Source organism: Tenrec ecaudatus, chromosome 17 (assembly GCF_050624435.1).
Source record: "Tenrec ecaudatus isolate mTenEca1 chromosome 17, mTenEca1.hap1, whole genome shotgun sequence".
NCBI lineage: Eukaryota > Metazoa > Chordata > Mammalia > Afrosoricida > Tenrecidae > Tenrec > Tenrec ecaudatus.
In genome coordinates this window covers 23,900,481-23,921,053 of record NC_134546.1, presented here as the reverse complement: position 1 = coordinate 23,921,053, position 20,573 = coordinate 23,900,481, and the positions used below count along the sequence as shown (strand labels likewise).

General features: G+C 35.4%; 1 protein-coding gene and 1 pseudogene across 12 annotated transcripts in view; one reads left to right on the top strand and one right to left on the bottom strand.

The window, feature by feature from the left end:
• BIRC6 (baculoviral IAP repeat containing 6) overlaps positions 1 to 20,573 on the bottom strand; it is a 224,499-nt gene that overhangs the window by 144,637 nt on the left and 59,289 nt on the right. For 7 of the 12 annotated variants that reach the window (XR_012780680.1, XM_075536116.1, XM_075536117.1 and 4 more), the window contains exons 11-22: positions 19,576 to 19,725; positions 17,284 to 17,509; positions 15,467 to 15,627; positions 14,299 to 14,430; positions 13,705 to 13,836; positions 11,636 to 11,814; positions 7,244 to 7,377; positions 6,640 to 6,801; positions 6,415 to 6,546; positions 5,672 to 5,769; positions 5,020 to 5,167; positions 3,962 to 4,095 (exon numbers count right to left, since the gene is read on the bottom strand). Coding sequence is in view for 11 of the 12 variants with exons in the window: in XM_075536116.1 (XP_075392231.1) it covers positions 3,962 to 4,095; positions 5,020 to 5,167; positions 5,672 to 5,769; positions 6,415 to 6,546; positions 6,640 to 6,801; positions 7,244 to 7,377; positions 11,636 to 11,814; positions 13,705 to 13,836; positions 14,299 to 14,430; positions 15,467 to 15,627; positions 17,284 to 17,509; positions 19,576 to 19,725 (1,788 nt within the window). In the remaining variant the exon portion in view is untranslated. Of the gene's footprint in view, positions 1 to 3,961; positions 4,096 to 5,019; positions 5,168 to 5,671; positions 5,770 to 6,414; positions 6,802 to 7,243; positions 7,378 to 11,635; positions 11,815 to 13,704; positions 13,837 to 14,298; positions 14,431 to 15,466; positions 15,628 to 17,283; positions 17,510 to 19,575; positions 19,726 to 20,573 lie in introns of all 12 variants that reach the window. The other 5 variants (XM_075536120.1, XM_075536121.1, XM_075536122.1 and 2 more) reach the window with 2 other exon arrangements.
• On the top strand, positions 3,354 to 3,747 carry LOC142430735 (tubulin-specific chaperone A pseudogene; annotated as a pseudogene).

Sequence of the window (20,573 nt, the reverse complement as noted above, 5' to 3'; positions counted from 1 at the left end):
CCAATCTTCATGAAGCTTACGGTATGTGGTAGAGAAGACTAAGTAGAAAACGAGTAACAACACAGTGGACTTGGCTAGAACTGGGCATATTTGTTTCTTAAAGTCCAATTGAGACTTTGAAGGTACTAAGAGGAAACTGATCCTAAGGTGTAAGAAAAATGCTTCCAAGATGATGGGATAAAATTTAAGGAAAGAATAAAAAGAGACTTTTTTTCTTTTTATTGCAAATTAGGTAGGGGTTTGTATTTAAGAATAAGATATTTATACTTAATCCATGAAGTGGAGGAATTCATTCAAAAGCATGATTGAAATCCCCAAAGCAGGCGGGAGCATGGTACATTTGAAAAACTGGAAGAACACACTAAGGCACACTAAGGAAAAACTCCCAAGCTTTTTGATCAGATGACCCTACCTTTAAACACAAACACATCTTTAAAATAATTTTAAAGCTTAAAGCTTTGTTATGTTAGGTTTATCACATGTACATACTTACAATGAGATGTTTGGGTTTTTTTTAACTATTCAATTCACTTCCAAGATGTTAAAATAAGCACATGAAAAATTTCAGTAATTTAAAGAGACTGGTAATGTTTTACAGTTTTGCAAATCTACTTGTGCTGTTGCATTCATTGTGTTCCAATATGTTGTTTCAAGTATATGGGAAAAATACAGCCTAACACAAGTATGGAGTTAAAAAAAGAAATTTAATAGCCTTATATATTTAAATCCCTAGCAAAGTTTGGTAGCAATGTATTACTTGAAACCTTATCAATGCACTAAATTTCATTACATTAGGATGATGGGATATTATGCACAAACACCTTTTATCTATGTATGGCCTTGAAACATCACGAATTCATTATCTGGAAAATGAGGTTCACTGCTACATTCATACCTTCCACATACTGGTATACTTACTTAGGCAATATCCAATACCTACATTCACTAAGATGGAATATCCCAAAAGGAAAGTTTTTAAATAGTAGTAGGCGGTTAGCCCAATGTGTAGGATATACATTGTCCAAAAATCTTTTACTTAATTGCCCTACTCTTACCATGGGCATAAAACACTAACAGTTGATTCCAGAGGTGAGAGACTCTTTTCACTCATTTTTGAGAAAATGCCCTAAACAACCAAGTGTAAAAATAAGCACTGCTGGGAGGAAAATGAGGAGCTGATATTAAAGGCTCAAGGAGAAAGCAAATGTTTTGAGAATGACGATGGCAACAAATGTACAAATGTGCTTGACACAATGGATGGATGGATGGATTGTTGTAAAAATTTTATGAGCCCCCAATAAAGTGTTTTAAAAATAAATAAATAGATACATACATACATACATACATGCATGCATGCATACATACATACATGCATACAGCTGTGGACCATTCTTTCAAACGGCTGTAGTAAAACAAACAACTGCGTAACTGCTTTTCCCTGAGACAGAAGCGCATACTTGCCACTACATCATAGAGAATATTATATGTTCAAAATTAAGCTTTACTGCCTCATTTACATTTGTAAATTAATCTGGCTTATTTTTCATTGCATGAACAACATAAGAATATCAGAACAAAAATAATGCCGTGAATGATGAAAACATCATTTTTTATTGCCATAAAAATACTTTCAGCCGACTGCTTTAAATTAGGTGACGACAAGTTGGTTCCAACACATAACAACCCTGTAGTGTCTAATAGAATGACACATAGCCTGGGCCATCTTTACAATTGTAATGTAACAGCCCAGTTAAAGCTACTGTGTCCCACCTATCTCACTGAGGGTCTTCTCTTCCACTGACTCGGTAGTTTATCAAGCATGATGTCTAGCTCCCCGGAAAGGCCCCAAGAATCCCGAGGAGGATCTATAGAACATGCTTTTAGAACCAAATGGGCCAGAGAAATTCAACAGTATAAGATTACATGGCAAGGGAAAGAGGAAAGTCATACATTACATGTATACTAGTGGCAAGTATTTTAAGGAGAGAAGTACAGTGATAAGGTATGCATTTAGAAATGATCACATTTACTGCAATATGAACAATACATGGAAATAAGGCAAGAACAGGTACAAGGAAACCAGTTAGAAAACAATTATAGTGCAGACACAAGAAGACTGTGGCTCGAACTCTAATCATGTCATCATGACAGTTAAGAAAACAGGTATATTTGGAATAAATGTTAGTGGTAAAATAGACAAGAGCAAAAGCACTTTCCAGCCATATGAGCTATGCCAGCTACTGTTGCTCGTGATGACAGAAATACAAACCTCCGGAGTCGCAGAAAATTGAGATCAGACAATTATAAAGTACCTATACCTACTTCCCAAAGGGGTCAACGGCATTCAAGGAGAGCCTCTTACCGAATGATATAGCAAAACTGGATATCCATTTGTAAAAATCACACTCCATGAGCAAAAATTAACCCAAATGGATAGAAAAATATACATGTTAAATTGTAAAGTTCTGAGCAGGTAGCAAAGGGACAACAATAGGGGTTCTAAATTCCCATAAACAGACTACCGTCACAACTGAAGATTCACAAATGACAGAAGTGAGTGAGAAAGGCTATGGTGGATGGCAGTAACATTTCTGTCTTCTTTCACAAATAATTCCCTCTGTTCTCATTCATAATTTACTTCACAATATAAACAGAACTTCCTCAAATTTACTTTTATTTAATACAATATGAACTTCAGGCAGAAAAGTGCTATGAGATAAAAGAAAATCAAAGATAAAACTATTATTGTTTTGCCTACAGGAAATAGATATCCATCAAATTCCAAGCAAAAATTTCACAGCATATAAATTACATAAAAATTTCTATAAGGCTATTCTTTAGAAATGTGTAGGAGAATATAACAGTGTCCACAAAGCTTATTGCAAAATGTGATAGTAGTATATGAAATTGTTCTTTCTACAGCCTTCTTGTAAGTACCTACCAAATTTATTATTTAGCAAATATAAAATAGCATATTCTTGAACTTTGTAGGTACAGCAACGGCAACCAAATAATAATGAAAAGGCTACAACTGGAAACAGGTCAAATTTCAAATAGTCTTACATGAGCACTAAGGTAATATTAACATGCAAGGGAAAAAACAAATTAAAAATCCCTTTAGAAGATCACTTTACTATCTTGCTAAGTGTTTTTTGAGGATTTTGATTATTATTGTTTGGGGTGAAGGGTTCTTAGGAGAAGATAAACTGTTCAACAATTCACAGATATTAAGTGGTAAAGAATTTTACTCTTCAAAGAGTTGTAGTAACTACAATCTACTAAGCTTATTCAAGTCAAGATATACAATTTTTAAATTCCAATATAAAAGTAATAACTGGCGGCCGACCCGGACCCAACCGCCTCCTCTGCGCATCTCCCTCCACGGTCACCCGGCTCGCCGCCCCGCCTGCCCGCAGTGCTCGACGGACCATGGCGGATCCTCGCGTGAGGCAGATCAAGATCAAAACCGGCGTCGTGAAGCGATTGGTCAAGGAAAATGTGATGTATGAAAAAGAGGCAAAACAACAAGAAGAAAAAATGAAGGCTGAAGATGGTGAAAATTATGCCATTAAGAAGCAGGCAGAGATCTCGCAAGAGTCCCGGATGATGATCCCGGATTGCCAGCGCAGGTTGGAAGCTGCATATGCCGACCTTCTGCAGCTATTAGAAAGTGAAAAAGACCTGGGAGACGCTGAAGAATTTAAAGAGGCACATTTAGTCCTGGACTCTGTAAAGTTAGAAGCCTGACATTTTTCTGTATGGGGGTTTTTGCCTTACATTCTGAGATCCATTCCACAGTTTATTATTCTCACCACTGCTGGGTTATGTTCCAGTAGAATGAAAATGTGATTCTTTTTATGCCGTTGAATATATTTTGTTGGCCAATTTAAGGCATCAAATAAATCAGTTCGTCTAATAAAATTGTTTATTTCATTAAAAAAAAAGAAAAAGGAATAGCTACCTAAAAGGACATCTGATAAGTCTATTTCATCTGACTGGACACCGATGCTGCTGTTGTATACGTTTTTACACGAAGAGCCATTCATCTCCAAGTCAAAGAGGACTGGATCAAATGGTGAGCTATACAAGCCATATCTGAAAAACAAAACAACGTCCTAGCAATTTTCCTGTTAGTCATCTAATTAACAAATTATGCACTGTTTAGTTTTAAGAGTAAACCGACTACCAGGGCAGAGGGAGAACTAATATTCCCTCGTTAAGTTCGTAAGTCTCCGTTGCATTCTTAGCCATGGCCCTGCAAATCTATCCTACAAAAGACACTGTCCAGAGACTCTACTATATGTGTGATCCCAATAGTGTTAGCTCACAAACCACAATTATCATCTATAGATTGAAGATAAGGAAACATATCAGGCATCTTTTTTCTCCTCAAAATTAAAAACAATCTAAAAAAGAGTAGAAACCAATGCCTCAATTATAGGAATAGCCCATTTCAAATACTGAAGAAAAAGCAAGAACTCAAATTTGACCTGTACTTAGTAAAGGTCAATTTATTTCTTAATTTTGGAAAAATTATGTGATTTATCTAATTCTACCTATAAATGTGTTACAATAGAAATAGATCAACTTAATCCCTTATTTCATTATCGAGGAATACCACGTTTAAATACTTAAATATAATGTATCCTCTCCTGAGAAAACAGGAAAAGAAAAACATCATGTGGGAAATAGTATAGCATAAAATAAGTAATTTTTTGGAAGAAAAGTAATGTTACACACATACACATTAGCCACACACCCGCCCCTTACTGCCACTGAATTGATTCAGATCCATAGCGGTCCCACAATAAAGTACAACTGCCTATTCAGGTTTCTGAGGATATCCCTTTGTACAGGAATAGAAAGCCCCAGTTTTTAGCCAGTGGAAGAGCTAGCGGTTTCAAACTGCTGACTCCTCACACATACATGCTATATATGTGTGTATATGTATAGAAATGTGTCCATGGTGATACAATATGCAAACAGGCCCATTATTAGTTATTACACAGATTAAAGCACCTTGTCTGAAGTAAAGCCTCCATTGGTGTTAGTCTGTCTTGTAATTGTCTGGAGACAGCAGTAAGCAAAGACGCACAAGCTGTGCTGCACCCAGCCAAATCTTCATCTTTAACATAGTTCAGTAAGACAAAGTACCAATAAACAGAACCTAAGAGCAAAAATTAAAACATCAAGATTTTTCTTCTCCAACATAAAGAACTTCAGATAACATTAACACTGATACACTTTGTTTCTAAAACAAAGTCTTGTAGAACAGCTCCTTGGAGGATCAAAGAGGACACTGACACTACTGAGTACCAACCTGAAGTGCTATCTTACAATAAGAATTTCAACTAAACGTGAAATCTAGATATTCAGGTATTCAAATACTCTCAGGTGACTCGACAAATATTTTACAATAGATGAAAAGTGAAAAAACTTTGCCAGAATCCATTTCAATCATGTAATACATATACTTAACACATACGCCTAAATTGTTTTACTTATTTGTGTAATCTCCCTGGTACTTATCGGCATTATATTTTGTGAACTACAATAATTAACCAATTCAATTTATTTTAATACTTAAATATTCCACTAAATAATCGTTAAGTATACTTTTGAGATATTTATGGTGACTACAGTTGTTTGTTATAGAATTGATTTCACATACCACCAGTTGCTGCTGCAGGTAAAAAGGACATATTATCAAGTAAAGCCTTCAACAGGACAGATCCAAATCCTGGTTGACATGGGTCACACTTGCCATTACTGAAAAAAATTTCAAAGAAATTTTAAAACATCACTCATGTCTAAACTCAATTTAAAATCGACAAAACATATACAAAACGTAAAACAGAAAGACATTAGGTACTGATTGTACCAAAGATCTTTGTACTATTTCCTTATGCACTGCATGAAGCCCCCTTTGCGAAAAGGGCTAAGAAGCAGGTACAGGTGACATTGATCACTAGTTTTTTGTTACCTTCTAACTAATCTGATTTAAAAGTTTAGAAATAATGATCTGCACAATGTCAAAATAAGCTAAAACTATGATATAACAGTGAATGTGATTTCAAGCCGAGAGATCCAAACATCTAGAACAATAAGCATGTAAGTGAAGGCAGGTCCCCACCCCCTCACCAAATTCCTATAAGTAGTTCTAACTGGCACAGAAAAGTTTTCTTAAGAGACACATTTAATAGGACATTTTGCCTTAGAGCTTAAATCTTTTTTAAAAATCTCAATCTCAATAACTATCATTATATGTAAAAATTCGTGAAATAACACCAACATTCATGAAAGAACAGTAATTCACAAAAAGGAGGGGGGGAAGAACACAGTATACCCCAAAAGTACCATCCACCAAATTATAGGTGCATCTACGTAGTGTTTACAACATAAAACTACACCAACCTAATACACAAAGCTAGAAATCGGGCACATTTATGGGCTATGCTTCGTCCTGCCTCAAAGAAGCAAACACGCACAATGTCTGAAAGACATTTTCGTGTTTTTGAAAGTAGGCTCTCGTTTCCCTCCTTTGAGCTGCAAAACAAGAACAGAATTTTAGACTCGTCTTTAACCTTAACTAACACACTCAATATGCAAACATCAATATCAGTGAAAGCTTTCATTAACCTTCCAGGTCCATTTGAATGTACTCCAGCCAACCAACAGAGGCTATCCAACACCAGGCTCTGCGAATGCTCTGTGAGTTGGCCATCATCCGCTTTCCTGCATAGAGTGCTAAGAAGCTTTTCGTGAAATTCTGAAAACTGTAACATGGCACAGCGCTGTACTCTACAAAAAAGAAAATGACAAATGCATCGATAACCAAGGCAGAACCATGAGACTAAAGCTATCAGTCTGGTTGTTAAGTCACAGCATAATAAACCCAACGAATTTCATTTTGGAAATGAAATCATGAACAGACTATAGACTTTTGCATCTAACACCAGGACATTAATATAAGATTATGAATTGCATATAAACAGTATTTGACTTGTAAAATTTTTTGAAAGTCAGCACTCTTATGTTAAACTTCTAGCATCTTAAATGTCAATCAATTTGTTTATTAAAGCTACTCACTTGGGAATTTTTCTATTATAGTAGTACTAGAAAACTGACAGAAAGCAAATAAAAACGTTCAAGTTTTACATTTTTTTGTGTGTTGATATGTATTGTAGACTTTTTCCTTTGTGCTTTTATTATTTTAAGACTAGAAAGAAGTCACTGAGGTTACCTTTCCTTAGCAATTGAAGTTTTCTTAAATCTTCTGATTGTCACCGAGACCTCTTGAAGCAGGTCACAGCCGCGGAGGTTTTCAGATTTACGTGTACTGCTTGCAGTTTCATTTTTAACATTTGATGATTTTTCCTAAACATATACAAACAATAGGATGGGGGAAAATTAACAATAATTTAGTATTAAAACTTCAAAAGGGGATAAAAAACTATGACTATCAAAACATAAATGAAAACAATTGTGTTTACAATCAAATTTAGTGAATGCTTGATTTTCCAAAGCTTGTAGGAGGGATGCAGTCATTATTTTAAGGACAATAATCAAATAATTAATGATTTTTAAAATACCCAAGTCTTAAAACTATTAATTCCCACTAAAAGCACTTACCAGCTAGCTATATGAACTATGCCAACTCACAATCTCTAAGGTTCTCTCACTTCTGATATGAAAAATGGATAAAGTAACAACTGCTATAATTTTTGAGGACTGCATCACATGAAGTACATGGAGGTTATTTGAAAAACCGGTAGACCCATACAAATCTAAGACTGACGGTGTTTCCATTGTTGCTTATGAGGATAGAAACACAATCTCCAGAGTTCAGGAAAATCAAGATCAGACAATTATGAAGTACCAGCATCTATAAGCAGCTGATCTTCCAAGGGTCAAAGGTCATTCAGTAAGGAAAAAGAATTAACAGATGGTACTAACAAAATTGGATATCCATTTGTAAAATATCACATTCCATAAACAAAAATTAACTCAAATGGACCGAAGATCTAAATGTTATCAGCTATAAACTTCTGAGAAGATAACACAGCAGCATAAAGTAAGGTTCCTAAATATCCACAAATAGACTACTAACAAAACTGAAGATTCACAGGTCAAAGAAGATAAGTAAGATCAATGAAATCACCTCAAATTTAAATACTTATACTCATCAGAAGACTTAAACATGAGAAGTTAAGGAATGAAGGAATTGCTGAAAATGATATATCTGACAAGATGGATCCGTAAAACTATTTTAAAACTTAACAAAAAGACAAACAATCAAAGAGAAAAATGAATCTAGAACTTGAACAAACATTTCACCAGAGAGGACATTCTGGTTGTCAGCAAATGTATGAAGAAATGATCATTAGGCATTAGGGAGTGAAAACAAACAAATACCATTCACCCATGCAAAACTAGCAACCACAAAAAAATCAGTCAACTGGAATAACACAACTCAACAAAACATTCTATTTCATAGTTTGGAGATTAGCATGTGGAGTCTTAAAAGTTTACAAGTAGCCAAAACACACAAAAGAGAACGAAAGAGACCAAGACTCACATAAGAAACTAGCTATGATTAATAACCCACACGAACTCTGGCCTTTTCTAACCTAAAGCCAGAATAATTACATGGTACCTAGCTACCATTTTGTGAGCAAGAACACAACATAAAGAACTAGAAAACAAATTAGAATAAAACTCAATTTCTTAAAAAAAAAAATCCACATTTACTGGACAGAGAGACTACAGGAACACCAAAGATTATCATTCTAAAACAACCACTGAACTTGAAAACGAAGCTGTTTCTGCAGGTCACCTTTTAGCCAAATAGAAAGGCTTAAAATATAAACAATATCATTTATTAGTAATGTGCTCCCTTAAATAATCAACTCTATCAGACCAAATAGACCACAATTACCCCAAAGCTTAGGAATTCACCAGAAGTTAATTCAAAATGTCTTCTTCCTACTTACATATGTATGCATACACACACACCTGAAACTGATCAAACATGAAATCAAGATGCACTGAATAATTACTGGCAATTGGATGTGAAAGTTATAAAAAATATGGTCGTGATAGCAGAAACGATGCTTAGATCTCTAGCTCATGACAGAATTTTGCCAAAACGACTTATTCACAGCATCTTTTCCAAGAACACAAACAGCAGTTATACACATGAACTTCTCCAGCTGGGATAAAAGGAAATCAAGGTGACTACATCTGTGGGATAAGAAAATGAAGAAGCTCACTACTACCAGCTAAAACCAGGACAGAGGCCAATTGTGAAACAGATCACCTTGCTCATGTGTAATCTTGGGTCAAAGCTAAAGGAGATGAAAACAAATCAATGAGAGCCAAAATAAGACCTTGAGTCTATTGCACCATTTAAAAAATAAATTCACCACATTGAACATTAACGAAAGAAAATCTGATGAGCGATGCGATGACATTAAGAACATCATTCATGAAGACAGGAACGACTGCACCCAAAAGAACTAGTTGGCATTGCATCCTTTTATGAAGTAGCAAATGAGCGAGACGTCCATGCTGCCCTGAAAGCATTAGCCAAAACACAGGCTCCAGGAATTAAAGGAATAACAAGCAGATGAAGCACTCACATATCTATGACACGATATTTGGTTGACAACTAGTTGGTTGGAAGAGACCTCTATTTGTACCCATTAAAAAGAAAAGAGACCTAATTGGTAAATTATAGAACAAGATCACTGATATCACATAAAAGTAAATAAAATTTTGCTGAGGATCATTGCTGACATTAGATGAATCTTTGCTGGATGGAAGAAGAGAATACCAGAAAGATGTTTACTTGTGTTTCATTTATGCAAAGGCATTCAACTCTGTGGATCATAACAAACTATGGATAGCCTTGAGAAGAATGGGAATGTCAGGATACGTCATTGCTCTCGTGCAGAACCTGTACATGGAATACGAAGTTGTGGGACCAGAACAAGGGAATAATGCATGGTTTAAAATCACGGTCTATGTGTGTCAAGGGTTCTGGTGCGCTCATCATATTATTGAATCTGTAGGCTGAGTAATCACCAGAGATTATAGGAAGAAGAATGTGCCATCAGGATGGGAGGAAGGCTTATTAACTACCATGAATATGCAGATGACACCACCTTGCTTGCTGCAAGTGAGGAGGACTTGAAGCACTTCACCCGTCAGTATAGTTTACAATTCAATGTAAAGACAACAAAAATCCAAACAAGTGGACCTATACAGATAATATGATAAATGGGAAGACTGAACTTGTCAAGGGTCTCATCTTGCCTGGAATCACAATCAGTGCTTGTGGAAGCAGCAGTCCAAAGATCAAAAGATGTGTGCATCAGCTAAATCTGCACAAGGCCTCTTTAAAGGAAGCAAGTTACTTTGAGAACTAAGATACGCCCCTGACACAAGCCATGGATTTTTCTTTTTTGTTTGTTTGTTTGTTTGCTTGGTTTGTAAATTGTTTATTTTACAATCATCTCCCCAACAAACCATGGAAAACACTTGAAATGTTGTTTTGTGGTTTTTCATCAAAAACATACTACATTGTAAATGGAGTTTCAAAATTAGACAAAGAACTGATGAAAATCTTAAGGACAATATTCTGTACAAACAATACTAAAAATGAATAGGAAAGTTTCATTCTTGTGAGGTCAACCTAAGGGTGTATAACCATGTTATGCTGGACGGATGTAACAAGTGGTAACCTTGTGCTCTATGTAACAAAGGTACTTACTCAAACTTTAGGTTGATATAGGTGACAAACTCCCACCTGTAAAGCATTTTTCCTTCTTTTTTACACCTAAATTTACTTTAAATAACTGAAGCCCAAGGCTTAAATGAAATTAACAGTCAAATAATAGCTATATAACTTAGTACATTAAAATAAAACTAGGACAGTGAGAGTTGAATGTCTCAAAAATATACAGTGGGAAAAATAACTGCTTTTCACAATTTGGAGCTTGTTAAAGTGACCACTCAAGACGCCGAACAGTGCAAGACATGCTTTTCCGGTTACCAAGCCATGGGTTTTTCAATGGCCTTTTATATTCATGTGAAAGTCAAACACTGAAAAATGAAGACCAAAGAAGAATCCATGTATTTGAATCATGATGCTGGCAAAGAATATTGAAAGTACCATGGACTACAAAAAGGACAAAGAAATCTGTCTTGGAAGAAATGCACCCAAAATATTCCTTGGAGGCATGTCCTTTAGACATGTTATCAGGAGAGACCAGTCCCTAGAAAAGGACATCACACTATAGGGCAAGGGCAGCAAAAAAGAGAAAGGCCCTCAACAAGATGGATTGACTGCGTGGCTGTATACGGACGGCACAGAATGGGGCAGCGTTTTCTTCTGCTGCACGGGGGATGGGGGCGGGTGTCCCTGTGAGTCAAAGTCAAGTCAATGGTACCTAACAACAATATATGTGATCCGCCCCCCCCCACCCCACCCCCGCGTGCTCACCACCCCCAAAAGTACATACTATGCAGCGAATGAAACATTAATGGTCAGATTAGTCCCAATAGTGTGTCAAGTTTCATCCACAAAGTTTACTACATTGTTGTTAAAGCTCAAACTGACACTCTTTCATACCTTGCCTGCTGTAACTTTTGCCAAGAGTGAAGCAAGTGAATAACCCTTGTTACTCTGAGGTTTTAGGGACGGCAGTCTTAATACAGGCCGTATGCCACCATTGCAAAGTTCATCTGCTCCTCTTTCATGCACTGCTTTGACGTGGATTAAAAAAGAACGGTATTTTCCTCCTGCCATACCTAGGAAGTGGGCAAGAATAGGGTAAATAATTGAATCACCAAAAGAGCTACTTTTCCTCTCATTTTCATAAGGCTAGTTATATAACTAACTCAACAAAATACATGTTGGGCTTTTTTTTAAAGCAAAAACAAAAATTGTGAGGATTACACAAAAAGCTTGAGGTAGAAATTTTAGACTGTTATAAATATGTAATTCAATGGTAGGGGACTTTTTATATCTCAACACATGTATAACTATAATTAGCATAAATAAAGCACTCACTAGACACCAGTTTAATATTGAGAATATTACTTTTTCACTTAAAATTAATCATTTTAATTTACACAGCAATTATCAGCATCATATGCTGCATACTGTTTTAACTACATTGAAATATTATATAAGATGGCTTAATAAGGATCAAGGAACAATGGAATTAAAAGATGTTTCCTCAAGCTCTATGAAGCCCATTTGTACGCGATACAAAAACCCAAAACTAAACTCACTGCCATTGAGCCAAGGCCGACTCATAGTGACTCCGTGCTGGTTTCCAAAACTGTAACTCTTTACGAGAGTAGAAAGCCCTGCTGGTGGCTTAACAGCCCAACCGGTAGCCAACTGCACCACCAGGGCTCAAGTGACACATAATGCAAAATATCCCCTCTTTAATACATTTGCCCACCAGCAACTCATTAGTATGTATTGCCTTAAAACAAAAAGGCCAAATCTCCCTTTCATAAGGTTTCCAAATCCGTAATCTTTAAGGAAGCAGAGCACCATGAATTCAACCCACAGAGCAGTTGGTGGGTTCAAACTATCAGCCTTTCAATTACCAAGAAAGCACTGTAATCACTGTGCCACAAAGGATTTTTACTTTTGTCCTAACAGGTATTAAATCTTTCCGTGGCTGAAAAATGTCTGTTGCTTTCCATTACTCTGCTTACCTACTATTGACCATGTTAACTTTTCCATAATCCTACACTCTCGTATGACAAGAAACCCCATTTTTAGTATTCTTTACTAAATTTCTTCATGCAATTATTGTCTCACTCTTCCTATTCTTCGATAAAAACCTGTTATTTTCCCCAGTTCCAAAGATGATTTTTGAGGCTGTGATAAAAAATATAAATCCTAGTAAATAAAGAAAATTTAAAGCTTATACATTACTGATTTTCCTAGAAAAATATGCCTTTAGCAACATTTGAAATTTCATATAAATTCACAAGCTCACTGAGCAAAATTAACTTCTACTTTAAGCAAAAGCAGAGTAGGAAAAAATAGAAAATAAAACAGAGTAGAGTTATCATTTATTTTGTTCACTAGGTAGCCTAGCACACGCATCATAGGGTCTGAAGACTTTAGTAAATAAATGAGATGCAATCAAGAAAGCAAAATAAAAGCTCTATGTGTACTTTGTCTGCAATGAAATGTACACATGTGGTTGTTGGAAACCACCAGCCCCTCCTCAGGAGAAAGATGGACTTTCTAATCCTATACAAAGTTACAGTCTTGGGAACTCACAGGGTTGCTGTAAGTCAGCATCGATTTGATGGCAGTGAGGTTTGTTGTTTGTTTTCAGTTTATCGCTACAGACAATAAACCCACTGAAGACATGTGAAAAGCAAAAATAATACCTCATTACTCAGATCATCTGTTTTACCACATTAAGTAATCCTGCATTCATTTTATTTATAGTTTTCAAAAAATACTGAGATGTCAAAAACAGAAAGTAAGCTCATTAGTATCACTGTAGTTACGACAGAAAACAAACTCAGTTATCCAGAAATGTCTTATTTCTAATGAAAGCCTGAAATAAAATATCTGACCTTTTTTCACATTAGTTAAAATATTTTTATATGTGTGTAATTGTGGCATTACTTATGCTACTTTTGCAAAACATATCACTTCACCTTTAACAAGTTTGGGACTTGTTAAGGTCAACATCCCAGCATGTCCGGATAGATCAAGGCCACTAGCAAGCCACACGGGCCCACAAAGTATATCTTCTTTATGATCTTCTAAAAATGGACACAGTCTAAGACCTAAAAGGAAAAACACATTATTCTCACTTCAGTTGTAATTTAAATTTTAATCTTTAATAAGCAAATATCCATGCCATTTATATGTAATACCATCACATAAACCACCATCTTTTACAAGTGTTTGAATAAGAATTCATTGCCATGCTAATAAAATATAATCAATGATCTGATATACTATTTTCAATAGATTGTTTTTAGTCCTATATTTTTATTTCACCATGATTGTCATAAAAATTATAAAACCTTGACTTGATTTCAAAGCCCAAGGAATTAAATAACGAGAGAATTAGTGCAGCTGTGTTCACAAAGATGAGCTGAAAGTTAAAGCATAATGCCAAAGCAAAATTAGAGGTTATTTTTTAATTGTGTTCTGCAAGCCACAAGGAAACCTTTGCCCGACATGGTGCATTCAGGTCACTCCTCCTTTTACTGTCAGGGACAACAGCTCTATAATTAACTCACACTGCGATTCCTCTACATCCATGTGCTGAATGTCTTCATTCAAATCAACCAAGGACGGTCTCCCATTTTGTTCCACTTCAATGGTAAGAGCTGGAGACAAAGGAAAGGTGATCTGCCTATCTACTGCTGTTTCTAGAGGATAAAAATATTAGTAAACTTAATTTTACTTAATATCAATAATTTGTGCCTAAAAATCTAAAATGTTCTTTAAACTGAGAATTGCTAATTTTCTCAGGGAAAGAAGAAAATTAGATTCCATCAATTATTTCCAATACTTTGTTAATGGGAACAAAATGCTATCTGAATCAATTATTTGCTGGGAACCCCACTCAAGTTATCCTATCCTACACATTACAAGCACTTAAACAGAGATTCTGAAAACATCAATACCTAAGTCCTACACTGGAATCAGAATCTGTCTTGATCCAAAAACACGTGTGCGCGTGCATGCACACACAAAACATACAGCATAAACATGTAAAATTTTTACCCAGGGAACGTTTCAAGTTTCATTGTTTGTACCTCTAGTGTTCAAAATTAAGGGGATATTTTACTCTGAAATTGACCTATTAAGGATAAAGAACTGAGAATATCTAGTTCTAATACTGTGTGTATGTGTGTAATCTGTTTAAATAACAGTTATATCAAATTCTGGATTTTTAACAAAAAAAAGATATTATTGACTGTACATAAAACAGTGGGTTTCATTCATAACCTTCAAAGAATGGGTAGCTTCTTTAACCAAGTTCTTTCATAGTGAAGTCTCAGGTTTAGAAAGAAAAAATCCCAAGACTAGTTATGTTGACAAAACTAATGCACAAAAGAACTAATCTGCCTTCCAAAGAAACATGTTCCAACTATTCATGCTTATGCAATTAAAAAAAAATTCATGACTAAAGAGTTCTGAAATGCTATCTAAATGAACGTCCTAAATAAAATCAATCTCTCTCTCTCTCTCTCTCTCTCTCTCTCTCTCTCTCTCACACACACACACACACACACACACACACACACACACACACACACACAAATAGGACAGACATACAACACTGGGATGTGGGGAGGAGTGTCAATTTAAACAACCAAGTTAAAAATGTTTTGTTTTTTAATAATTTAAGAAACCACTACAAAATAAGATACTCAAATGTAAGTTTTGATCCATCCTTACCATTGACTTTCCCTAAGCCTGGGGCTTTATTTTTCAGAAGTGTCACTTGTATTTGTGGAATATTGGTGATGTTTGAGTTCAAAACAAATTTGAAGTCCACATGTCCAACCATACAGGCTTTCGGTAGAACTAGTTCAAATACATGTTCATCCCAGCTGTTGCTGTAAACAAGGGAGGAAATGCTAAATAGCAGAAAATCTTTCTTCAATCAAAACCATATTATCATTGGTATCACCTTTCATACTATTTGATTTGCAGTCTCCAACATAATTCTATCTTTATCGATGGGATTAGGAGAGAAGATAAGCCACACTCAATGCACAGGTTAAACGCAGAGGGCAACAAATGACCTGACTTTAGGAATCTGCCTTGAGAATTGTTTATGACAATATTCTTGCTCCTCATGAATTTTAAACACTGAGAAATAAAGATCTCCAAATTACACTCTTCTGTTAAATTCTAGATTCATATTCAAATGCCTCAACCTTATCGTGAGTAAAAGCAAACTACGTGATTACTCATGTCTAACCACAGTAATGGAAAACTCTACTTTTCAATGAGCTAAAGCCAGAACCTTAAGAGTCATTCTTGACCCTCTCCTCTACCTACAAAGTCTATCCAGAATCCGACCACTCTTTTCACTCCCCCTTTCTATCCCAGGAAGGAGCTAGTTACAGTCTTGGAAACTTAGGGAGGAGCAATTCTACCATGACCGACAGGTTTGCACTGAGTCAGCCTAACTCCACGGCAGGGAGGCTGGAGTCTGGGGTTTGTTGGTCACTATAATCATGCTCCAAGCAATCTTTTTTGCCTGATTACCGACCGTGTAGCATCACGACCAGAATTCTTGTTTCCTGTCTCCCATGGCAACCACTTTATTCTCACCTGAACAGTCACAGTAATCCTCCTAAAATATAAATCATATATCACATAACTCATTCAAAACCCTCTAAAAGAGTGGTTCTCAACCTTCCTAATGCCGTTCCTCATGTTGTGGTGACCCCCCCAACCAAAAAATTGTTTTTGTTGTTATTTCATAACTGTAATTTTGCTATTGTTATGAATCGGGTGACTCAGGTTGAGAACCGCTGCTCTAAAAGCTTGCCAACCCACTCACAGGCTTGTAAATGCACTCTCAAACTGTGACCGCGCCGCCTATTTTTCACATTCTCACTGACATCACTGGTCTATCTTGCTCTTCTCAGAATTCATAAAACATATTTCTCAGAATTTAGGTACTTATTATTGTGCCCAAATTAATTTCTTCATAGGGGTCTTACTTTGACTTCTTGTATAAAAAATATCACATACATTTCCAACTTTTGTTTCATTCTCTATGTTATTCGCTCTCTCGCACGCTCTCTCTCTCGCTCTCTCACACACACACAACTACTATATGGCTATTGTTTTAACATTCTATACAGCAATTATAACCAAATAACATACTACCAGTTCAAAAAGTTCATGGAAAAATAGAGCTGAAAGAAAATGGGTATTTCTACCAAATGTTTGAAGCCTCCTTGTATAAATTTGAGTTCACTAGACTATAAATTCCGCCAGAGCCAAATTACTTGTGCCTATAAGCAATTAAACATTAAATAATTTGTTATCTGATAAATAAACCAAACTCATACAAATGATAGATTACCCTATTTTATCCTACAACTAAGTATAGGTACACAGCTATTTCTACAGTCAACATGACAAAATAACAAAGGAGCCATTGACATGCCAAATTTAAGAGTAGATATCTAATAATTGTTTTCTCTAGCAAATCGTTATTATTTAAAATTAAATATCTTAGTAAAACAATTTACCCATCAGTCTGTAGTTTCCAAGTTCTAGTGTGCTGAGCAGCATCTCCATGGTGTTGCTGATGTAAATGCTGGGGATGTCTTCTTTGCTGCTGTTCTTGTTGAACTTCAACCCAGCATGGAGGAACAGTAGCTGAAAATCGTGGCGTTAGAGTCTCAAAGCGGGTCAGCTCTACTAAAGATGTTAAGATGTCAAGGGTGAATGGCTGGTCCACCAACAGTTCAACTCCTTTATGTTATTAGATGTAGTATTTGGGAAAGTTTAAAAAAAAAAAAGAATAATTAGCTTGAAGTCATAAGTATGTTTAGTCAATTATATCTGAAAACTAGGAAAGTAGGATCAAGTATTATGACTTCGTAATAGGTACAGAAGAAAACCCACCTTAAATATTTTATATTTTGTAAAACATACTTCCTATTGGAGGAACTCATATCCAATCCCTTAGAAGATGCCTGTCGATGGTTAACTAACACTAAATTAATAAGGGCAATTATGGTAATAAAATATAAGTCAAATTTACTACATTAAACGAGTAGTTAAAATTTAGTTATTTTTACAGTTAATGCAAAACACCCAAACATGTAACATCTGCCCTTTTACAATCTATAAAAATTAACCCTAAAACCAAAAAAGGTACAATTATACCAAATAAAAGCTTACAAGTTAAAATATTATACAGTATATTTTCTACTTTGTTGTAGTTAAGAATATTTTGTATACATAGTATCTGAAGGTGAAAAACCTGCTTCAGGCAGATTAGTTTTCTTTTATAAATTTATCTGTGAAATGTCTAACATGAGAAGCTACTGTCTTGTTAAAATTAATAAAAGTTTTTAAAAGACTAACACATGCAATCTGTTTTGTTTTTTTTTTGCAATCTGTTACGCTTAGCTTATCATCTTTTTTCCCACCAAATCCAAGTTCTTTAAAATTACAACTCTATTTTAAATCATATTAATCCTTGCTATATGTAAAGTCTTACACTAAAAGATAATTTAAATCTCATTACTAAAAACAGTATTAAATATTTTTAGAAAACTTTTAACAGCATGGAAAAATATCCTTTCTTTTAGGAAAATGGGCTTTTCTTTATAACTAATGCCTTTTTCCATTGTTCAAAGGTATTTTTATGGACTTAACCTGAAAATTCTTAACCATTTACCAAAAGCTAATAAAACAAAAATACTCCACGTGCTAACTTTTAAAGCCGATCTAATATAACTAACAAATAGAGACAAACCTTGAGGATTTGCACAGCTAGTATACAAAACAGCGGTCAACAGTGGAGGCAGAGAGAAGGGAGTAGATTTTGCCGCCCTCCGCCTCCCCTCCCCTCATTACTGATATCTGAAACTACTTGAATTCATGATAAAAGGAAGGGGCAAACTGTCACCCTACTAACATCTAATGGGTAAAGGCCAGAAATGATTACAGCCTAACAATACCCAGGATGTTATAGCTCTGCTGCCCCTATGAATTATTTATACTTAGAATACTTTTGGAATTTAATAAACTTTTCAAAAATAGGCTAGACTTTAGGGGGGTAAAAATGTAGTTTAAGTGTCAAGAGTAAAAACATGGCCAGTCTATGCAACCAGAGAGAACAGGCATAACAAGCAAGGGACGAGGCAGCTTTCTAGACTAACAGTTCTAGACTAGCATTAAATGGAAAGAGTATCAAACCAAATGGCATACCGAAAAAAATTTAAACTATGACTGGAAATTAAGGGGGGAAAGCTAGATTTGTTTCACATTAGTCCACAAAGTACGTAAAGACTTTGGAAAATGATGCTATCATTCCTTCTTTTGAGTAACAGCTCTGGAGGGTAGTATAGAACTAGGGGGTTGGAAGACCAGACAAGAGAAACAGAAAAAAAAACCTACTTGCTCATTCTGGAGGGAGAAAAGAGAGTCCGAATATACCTATCTCACTAAAGAACATTTTTTAAGCTTATATATTCCAGTCATTCTTGACTTTATACTTACTTAATACTAACTCAAATCTCTCCTATCTTTCCCCCACTCCCTAACTAGACCAAGTGATACTAAGGACACAAGCTGAGGACCTTTCTTCATGTTAACATTCATAATATCTTCCAACTATTGGAAAAATTATGATAAATAATACATAATAATAAGTCTCTTTGTAATCAAAAAATTATAAAATGTTATAAAATCAAAGTTGATTATAAAAATAGGAATAATGCTTACTATCTATCATATAGTGTCTCAGAAAACGTTTAACATCACAATAATTTACATTTAAGTCATAATTTAAAATTTTCACATTGTACCTGAAATGCCAGGACTTGAAGGATTTGACAAAGGTTTGGAACCTTCTGAAGTGGGTTCTACTCCTTTAGAAAGGGAGCCATCCACTAGTATATCAGCTTCATCAATATCATCACAGGTTCCTCCAATTTGGAGAAAATGAAGCTCACCACCTAATGCAGTATAGTAAAATTCCATCAACACAAAAACATGGCAACAGGATACAAATTCAACTGCATACTATTTAGTTGAGATACTTAATAATAACATTGATGAAGGAAGGTAGTCAACATGGGCTAAACCAAGTGATATATATCTCCAAGAATTTAGAAATTTAATTGTCAAAGAATAGCAAACTGAAAAGTAATTTTAATGAAGAAAACGGCAAATATCACATACCTGGTGGTGCAGCCCTGTCCACAGGAGAAAGAGAGGGCTGTCTGCTCCCATGGAGATCGAGTCTCAGAAACACTACGGAACGGTTCTACTCTTGTCTACACTGTGACTATGAGTCTCAATCAACTCAAGGGCAATGAGGTTAATTCTTGGTATTTTTAAACGCCATATTAAGTGCTTAAGTTAATTCATTTAATCTTCCCAAAATACTCTGAGGGAAGAACTACTTTGTGGCCATTTTACAGGTGAAGAAGCTAATGGACTAGCTATAATGGGAACTATAGCAAACACAGTAGTATAAAATAGAACAAAGATTCTTAACTTTTTGAAAACAATAAAACAAAATCAAATTTCTCATTCCATAGTTCTAAACCCATCTCCGTCAAGTCAATAACCCACTGTGCTGCCCATGGGTCTAGCATAGAAAAACAAACAAACTTGAAAGGGAATGCAGCAAAGCATTTAAGCAAAAAAGGGAATAAAACTATCTGACAAGTGTATGTGGAGATACCCCTCATGCATGTGTATAAGCTAAGACACAAAACCTCTGCCCAAAAGGTAACTACAAATATAAAGCTGGACAAAATCGTCATTCAACCAGGCTGGAACAAGCCATCAATGTCAG